The 8,600-nt window shown below is 38.7% G+C and overlaps 1 protein-coding gene across 5 annotated transcripts in view; it reads right to left on the bottom strand.

Annotated features, from left to right (window-relative positions):
* Positions 1 to 468: 468 nt before the first annotated feature.
* Positions 469 to 8,600, bottom strand: part of CCDC15 (coiled-coil domain containing 15) — a 98,775-nt gene continuing 90,643 nt past the window's right edge. For all 5 annotated transcript variants that reach the window (XM_045370802.3, XM_065529181.2, XM_065529180.2 and 2 more), the window contains 3 exons: positions 3,324 to 3,500; positions 2,858 to 3,006; positions 469 to 1,364 (listed from right to left, as the gene is read on the bottom strand). In XM_045370802.3, coding sequence (XP_045226737.2) covers positions 1,243 to 1,364; positions 2,858 to 3,006; positions 3,324 to 3,500 — 448 coding nt within the window. In that variant the 3' untranslated portion in view covers positions 469 to 1,242. The remainder of the gene's footprint in view (positions 1,365 to 2,857; positions 3,007 to 3,323; positions 3,501 to 8,600) is intronic.

Genomic DNA, 8,600 nt, shown 5'->3' with positions numbered 1-8,600 from the left:
ATATACCTTGAAATGAGATTGCTGGATCATGGGGGCTTCTTATTTTAGAGTGAAAATTTTATAGTGGTTATGGTTGCACAACCAGTGAATATACTAAAAACCACTGAATTATACACATTAAATGTGTCAATTATATATAATATGTGAATGATATATCTCAATAGAGCTGTTAAAAAATACAATGCTTAAAGGCTGAATCAAGTTATAATTACTTCAAGGATTTTGGCTGAACTAGATAATCTGGTTACATAACTATTCAATCTTGTTCATGTAATTCTAATTATTTTCAAAGCCTTGGCTAGATGTTTAGGCTTTTATTTATTTATTTTGAGCACAAGCCTAAGTGCTTCTTCAGCACCGTACATCAGAGAAAGTAGAAAAAAGAAACTGTCAGTATGTATATTCAATCATAATATTAAACCTTTTCATATTTTGTATCAGGAAAAATTGCAAGGAAATAACAAAAAATTACGGCAATTTTTATTTTATTTGCCCTGTAGCCATGTCATTCACCAGGATTTTAAAAATAGGGAAATAAAGAATTTACTCACTTTGACTTGAGATTCACTTTTTCAAATGTCACTCACAATTATTTCACATAGAGGATATTCAAAAGACAAAGGATTTATTTACCTTTTCTGCAACAGAAAATTACACAATTAAAAATTCCTATGTCTAGTGTCACTGAATGGGGAAAGAGGCAATATATTTTTAAAAACAAGAGAAAAAATTTTGAGAAAAAAAAGTGCAACAAATTTAAATTCTTATAATCTTGAATTCTTATATACATCTAGAAAAGGTAATGGCAATATAGATGGCCACTGATGTTCAGAAACACATTTCATCACTTTCTTTTCTGCTTCATCCAGACATTTTCAGTATTGTCAAGCTCAAAAACACAGTTTTAGAAAGATGATAAATGAGAGAATCCCAAAGATTTCACATGAGCTCTCTGATCAGAGCAGAGCAAAGTAAGAGAAGCCTTACTTGTCTGATCATATTTTAAAATAATAGGCTCCATATGGTTCACAAGAAAGAAGAGACGAGTAAGTCAGCTTTCAATCTTGGTTCCAAGGCAGATTAAAACAATGATTACAATCTAATTATAAAGACAGTTATTACATGAGACAGTATTTCTTTCCAGAGTATATATTTTATAACTTGAACAGCTTTTCTTAAATAATCTCTCAGGGCTGATTTTAAGTAAAAGCCAAAATAATACCAGTTAATTTCAGATTCTTATTATAGATTTTTCAAAGTCCGCCTGTGTGCAGAAGCAAAATTATGAATTGCGACTCGAAGAGCTGAATTACCCCCAGGGACATCACAGGAATTGATGAATGAATGTAGTGCCCGAGTATATGCTGCAAAAAAAGGTTTGCACAGCAATGAATAAAGTCAAATTCTAAACAACTCTACCAGCCTCCATCTTATTAGTACTGCTTCTCTACCAAGAGTCTTATAAGTAACTATCTATCGAATAAATATTTATTGAGTACTTACTATATGACAAGCACTCTGTGAGGACAGAAAAGATAATAAAGAGTATGGACACAAAAATAATTAAGTTGCCATGTAATACTTCCAAACCAGAGGTATATACAAAATGTTATCATAGGCCAGGCACAGTGGCTCACACCTGTAATTCCAGCACTTTGGGAGGCTGAGGCAGGCGAATCACTTGAGGTCAGGAGTTCGAGATCAGCCTGGCCAACATGGCAAAACCTCATATCTACTAAAAATACAAAAACTAGCTGGATGTGGTGGCGCAAACCTGTAATCCCAGATATTTGGTAGGCTAAGGCACTTGAACCAGGAGGCAGAGGTTGTAGTGAGCTGAGATCGTGCCACTGCACTCTGGCCTGGATGACAGAGCAAGACTGTCTCGAAAAAAAAAAAAAAAATGTCATCATAGAATGAAGCTGGGAATGAATGTACAACTACCTAGGACAGGATGGAAGACTCCCAGAAGTGGTAACACTTAAGATGAGTTTTGAAGAAATAACAAGAGTAAAGGAAAGAACACAGAGAACTGAGTGTGTCAGGTGCAAAAGGAGTGAACAATATGGCACATACTGGGAATAGCAACTTTGATAAGGCTGGAGTAGGGCCCAGAGCCAGAGAGAAAATACACCAAATATGCCATGCATCTTATACCGCAATGGGGAGCCCTAGAGGTTTTAGAATAGGGAAATGGCATAATTAGATTTGTGTTTTTTAAAATAAAGCTGGTAAGAAACTCATATCATACAGATGAAGCACTAGGAATATATATACTGGCAGTATTCCTAGTGTATACATGAGGGCTACATAATCTTTACACTATATAAATCAATGTATTTAAGGATGCATAGGAAATAGAAATATTAAAGACAATATGAAGGACTAAGTTTTCTCTACCTGGGATGCTCCTGATAGAGTTTATACTGTTTCTTATTTTCCTCAGTCCCTCCTGGCAGAACCAGCAATCTAATGTGGATATACATGGTAATACATCCATGTTACATACCATTAAAGTATTTGGATAATAGGGAATTCAACTGGATAGAGTCCTAACTTACATAAAAGGCAAATTCTAATAGTCTTCAGTTAAAGGACCTGGAACTGAAGTCCTTCTACAGTAGAATGAGCTGAAAATATTTCCCCAGCATAAATGGAGACAAGAAGATAACAGATCTCCAAGAGAAATATAACTCATTATAATTTTTTCATTGCCTCATATAGTTATTTTAAAAAGGGTTTATAACAGTCTCTGACACATAGTAAGCACTCAATAAATGGTAAATTACTACTACCACTACTCTTATTGATTTTTCTTATTGCCATTAGGCCCTGACTATTCCTTCAAGAAACTTACCCCTGTGGTTTTTATAGAAAATACAGTTGTTGGCACAGGTATCAGGATGAGCATCCCAAAAATCAGGACCACAACAACATAGTGGAGGTAAAGTAATATTATACAGCTGCATTTTCTCCTGGATTTGGGCTCGTAAAGCTTCTACATATCTGTAAAAATAAAGTATGATCAGGCAAAGTGAACTACTAGAAAGAAAGTGAGCATGAATCCTGACTTTACAGCCAGCTTTAACTGTTAAATCTATTTCATATCTCTGAGCCTTGATATTTCCTCTTTGTACTGGGAAAAATGCAGGGCTACACCCAAGAACTATTAGGCAATCAAAAAATTTGGTTAAGTTATGAACTCCTAAATGAGGAAAAGTATGAAAAGACACAATCAATTCTCTTCTAAGGAAAATGAGAACAATGACTTTCTACCAAGTCTCCTCTAGAGCCAGAATATCATGAAGACTTTTTCAAATTACCTCAGGTATTCTTTTTCTCTCTGTTGTTGTTTTTCTCTGGCTCCTTTTATTTCTTCAAGTTGTAACTGGGCTAATATCTCACTCATTTTCTCTCCTGAATATGGATCTTCATGAAAGTTCATTCTTAGGATCCTCTGCTCTTCAGCATAACGTTCTTGCTCTCTCTTTTTCTTAATTCTGAGAATAAAATCATAACATGGTTAGGAATTTCCTAAAATTATTATTTAAAATTAGCTTCTTTATCCAAATAACTCAAGAAATTCCCAGAAACTAAGGAGTCAGGAAATCAGTTTAATATCCCAAGGATATCTTCAAAAATTTCTGCTGGCTGCTTTATCTCCTCTCAAAGAGAAATGAGCAATAGCTACTATTAGAAGAGTTTTTCCAGGCTAGGTGTGGTGGCTCATGCCTGTAATCCCAGCACTTTGAGAGGCCAAGGCAGATGGATAACATGAGGCCAGGAATTCCAGATCAGCCTGGCCAACATGGTGAAAACCCATCTCTACTAAAAACACAAAAATTAGCCAGGCAGTGGTGGCACGGGCCTGTATCCCAGCTACTCAGGAGGCTGAGGCTGGAGGATCACTTGAACCCAGCAGGCAGAGGTTGCAGTGAGCTGAAATTGCACCACTGCACTCCAGCCTGAGCGACAGAGCAAGACTTCTATTCTCCAAAAAAAAAGTTTTTCTGTAAGAATGTAGCACAACAGTCTTTTCAGATTAAAACTACAAGTAAACAGGGCTTCTGCTTCTGACCAAATCTGCTTCTGACCAAAACAGAGTAACAGGAACCACATTTGCCCTCCAATCTTAAGCCACCAAAAAAATTTTAAAAGTTTTAAAAAGTACACAAATCAAACAAATACAAGAAATGATGGTTTTCAAGACATTGGACACCAGGTAACAAATGACACTGCTCTTTGACAGACGGGAAACAAGTGAAGTAAACCCTATAACTGCCAGAGATTACTGCCTTGGAAGGTTCCAGGCAGTGGCGCAGGGCAGGGAAATTGAAGTGAAGTCTGATGGGCTCTATGAATTGAAGAGATGGAGTTAAGAGTGCAGGGAGACAAAGGCAATTAGAGTTCACAGGACAAAGTACCAGAGAGAAGAAAGTTGCCCAGAGACAGCATCCCAGAGATGAACAGAGAGTCTCCTGGTACACAGCAGAGCACTGATTGGTGTATGTATGCGGTGAAATAACCTGAGGCTAGGGAGAGAACCATCCAAAATAAAAGAGAACAGTGACTAGAGTCCACATAGCTCCAGGAATAATTGGTCCTTATTTCCACCAATCAAACTTGAAAAACTTGTATTTCACAGAACATTAGGTAGAGTATTCAGAATGATCTTATCTGAGCAGTAGGGAATAAAAACTAATCCTAGACTGAGTACTGCACCAGACTCACCTGACAAGTTATAAAAGCAAGTCCTCAAAGGAACTTGACTGTATGCCAAAACCAGGTTCAAGAATGTAAAGACATCCAGCAACTAACATGGTAAAACTCACAACATTGGGCATCCAACCAAAGATTACTAAGAACACAAAGAGGCAGAAAAACACAACTCACAATCAGGAGAATAATCAATCAAAATGACCTAGAACTGACAGTTGTTAGAATTAGCAGAGAAAAACACTAAAGTAGTTACTACAAATATATTTTATATGTTCCAAATGTTAGGATATAAAAAAGACAAATCAAACTTCTAAAGATGAAAACTACAATTTTAAGACTATGATTCGAGATTTAAAAAACAGTGGATGGGAATACTACCAGCATAGATATTGCAGAAGTAAATCTGAAAACATAACAATAGAAACCATCCAAAGTGAAACACACAAAAAAAATCTGAAATGACAAAAAGAGTACAAAATAACACCAAACTAATCATATTAAAAATGGACAAAGGACTTGAATAAACATTTCTCCAAAGATGATATACAAATTGGCTAACATGCATACGAAAAGATGCTCAACATCACTAATCATCAGAAAAAGGCAAACTGAAACCACAATGAAATGATCACCTCACACCCAATAGGATACTTACTATCAAAAAAATAAAAAATAACAGGTGTTGGTGAGGATGTGAGAAATTGAAAGCCTTGTACACTGTTGTTGGAGCTATAAAATGGTATAACCCCTATGGAAAATAGCATAGACGTTCCGTAAAAAACTATAAACACAGCCACCATATAATCTTACTTCTGGGTACATATTCAAAAGAAAGCAAGAGTCTCCAAGAGATGTCTGTACACACATGTTCCTAACAGTGCTAATTCTTAATAGGTAAGAGGCAGAATCAGTCCAAATGTCCACTGATGGATGAATAAACAAAATATATTCTATACATAAAATGGAATATTATTTAGCCTTAAAAATAAAACTGTGTCACATTAAACAACATGGATGAGCCTTAAGGACACAATACTAAGTGAAATAAGCCAGTTACAAAAAGACAAATAATGTATAATTCTACTCACATGAAGGTCTAAAGTAGCTGTGATGGTTAATACTGAGTGTCAGCTTGACTGGATTGAAGGATACAAAGTATTGATCCTGGGTGTGTCTGTGAGGGCATTGCCAAAGGAGATTACCATTTGAGTCAGTGGGCTAGGAAAGGCAGACTCACCTTAACCTCAGTGGGCACAATCTAATCAGCTGCCAGCAAGGCTAGAATACAAGCAAGCAGAAAAATGTGAAAAGAGAGACTGGCCTAGCCTCCCAGCCTACATCTTTCTCCCATGTTGGATGCTTCCTGCTCTTGAACATTGGACTCCAAGTTCTTTAGTTTTGGAACTGGGACTGGCTCTCCTTGCTCCTCAGCCTGCAGATGGCCTATTGTGGGACCTTGTGGTCATGTGAGTTAATACTTAATAAACTCCTTTTGCGCGCGTGTGCGCAGTGTACACACACACACACACACACACTCCATTAGTTCTGTCCCTCTAAAGAACCCTGACTAATATAGATTTTGGTACCAGGAGTGGTTCCAGAGGAACAGAGTATTAAAGATGGAGTTCTTTTGTTGGTTTGGGGGTTTCTGCAGTTGGCTACTTAATATGATGAAACCCAAAAATGCTAAGGACTCTACTTCTAATAGTATGAAGAACACTGATAGTCCTTGGCGTGAACTGTGTAAAGAGTTATGTCAAATAAATCCATTTGACATTCGCAATTCATCGCTCGTGAGAGGCAAGGAGTTTAGTGACTCTATATAAAATACCTTTGACCATATGTGGAGCATCAAGGAACATAATGAAGTTGGTTGGCTACTCCTAAGTTCACTGGACAAAGTGATGAAAGAAAATGATGAACTCACGGATTCTAACTCCTGACTTCAGAAGCAGATACTGAGCCTCAAATCTTCTAAGATTGCCCTGAGTAAGAGTCTTATCACCTGTAGAGAAAGACCTGAAATTGTGGAAAATCAGACATAAGCTCTTATCATGCAAGTGGCTGACCTGCAATGAAAGTTGCATGCACAGCCTTGACAGGTGTCTACTGTTAAAGTGAAGGCATTGATTGGAAAAGAATGGGACCCTGCAACTCAGAATGGGGACGTGTGGGAGGACCCTGATGACACTGGGGACACTGAGCCTGTAAACTCTGATGAACCTTTTTTGCTAGAAGAAACAGCTTCCCCATCCCCAAGGATAGTGGCAACATCCCCTCCCCAACCCATGCTGCCATCAGCATTTCCACCTTTGTCTGAGGAGATAAACCCTGTGAAGCATGAGGCAACAGTGATGGCCTCCCCTGAGGCAGTTGCCAGGCAAGATAATGTTGATTCTCCTCAGGAGCCACCCCCAAAATCCTGTTTGTTTCTAGACCTATAACTGGATTAAAGTCCCGGTGGGCCCTTAGAGGTCAGGTTGAGAGTGTGACCCATGAAGAAGTGTGCTACACTCGAAAAGAACTGCTTGAGTTTTCTAATTTATGTAAACAGAAATCTGGAGAGCAGGCACGGGAATGGATATTAAGGGTGTGGGATAATGGTGGAAGAAACATAGAGTTGCATCAGGCTGAATTTATTGATTTGGGCTCGCCCACTAAGTAGGGACTCTGCGTTTAATGTTGCAGCTCAGAGAGTTAAAAAAGGTTCTAATAGCTTATTTGCTTGGTTGGCTGAAATATGGAGTAAAAGATGGCCCACTGTGAGTGAGCTGGAAATGCCTGATCTCCCTTGGTTTAATGTACAGGAAGGGATCCAAAGGCTTATGGAGATTGAGATGATGGAGTGGATTAGTCACTTTAGACCTACTCATCCCAACTGGGAGGGTCCAGAAGATATAACCTTGACCAATGTCTTGCGAAACAGATTTGTAAGGGCAGCACCTACATCTTTGAAGAGTCCTGCAATTGCTCTTCTCTGTATGTCAGATCTAACAGTGGGAACCACAGTCACTTAACTACAAAATTTAAATACAATGGGAATAATTGGATTCCAAAGTGGCAGGGGCCAAGTGGCAGCACTCAATCATCAAAGGCAACGTGGGTGTAGCTACTGTAATAGACAGCAGAGGCAAAGTGGCAATTAGAATAGTCTGACTTATGTAGAGCTCTGGCATTGGCTGATTACTCATGGTGTTCCTAGAAGTGAAACTGACAGGAAGCCTACTGCATTCCTACTTAATTTATATAAGCAGAAAACTTCTATGTCAAATGGACAAAAGATTAATTTGAAGTATAAAAACAGAGAATCATGGCCCCTCAATCAATTTCCAGACTTGAGCCAGTTTACAGACCCAGAGTCCCTTGGATAAAGGGGAGGCCGGTCCCCTTGAGGAAGGACCCCACTACATTACCGACAATTTATGCAGTGAATCTTTCTCCCATCCTTTCCCAAGGAGACCTCTGGCCTTTCACCCGGGTAACTGTGCAATGGGGAAAGGGAAATGATCAGACGTTCCGGGGACTACTGGACATTGGCTCTGAGCTGACACTGAATCCAGGGGACCCAAAACGTCATTGTGGTCCTCCAGTTAAAGAAGGGGCTTATGGAGGTCAGGTAATTAATGGAGTTTTAGCTCAGGTCTGACTTACAGTGGGTCTAGTGAGTCCCCAGACTCATCCTGTGGTCATTTTCCCAGTGCCAGAATGTATAATTGGCACAGACATACTCAGCAGCAGGCAGAACCCCCACATTGGCTGATTGGTAGGGTAAGGGCTATTATAGTGGGAAAGGCCAAACGGAAGCCATTAGAGCTGCCTCTACCTAGAAAAATAGTATATCAAAAACAATATTGCATCCCTGGAGGGATTGCAGCAATTCG

The sequence above is a fragment of the Macaca fascicularis genome, chromosome 14 (genome assembly GCF_037993035.2).
Source record: "Macaca fascicularis isolate 582-1 chromosome 14, T2T-MFA8v1.1".
In the NCBI taxonomy this organism is placed as follows: Eukaryota; Metazoa; Chordata; class Mammalia; order Primates; family Cercopithecidae; genus Macaca; species Macaca fascicularis.
Note: the sequence above shows the minus strand (reverse complement) of the source record. Positions and strands in the feature narration are given on the sequence as shown.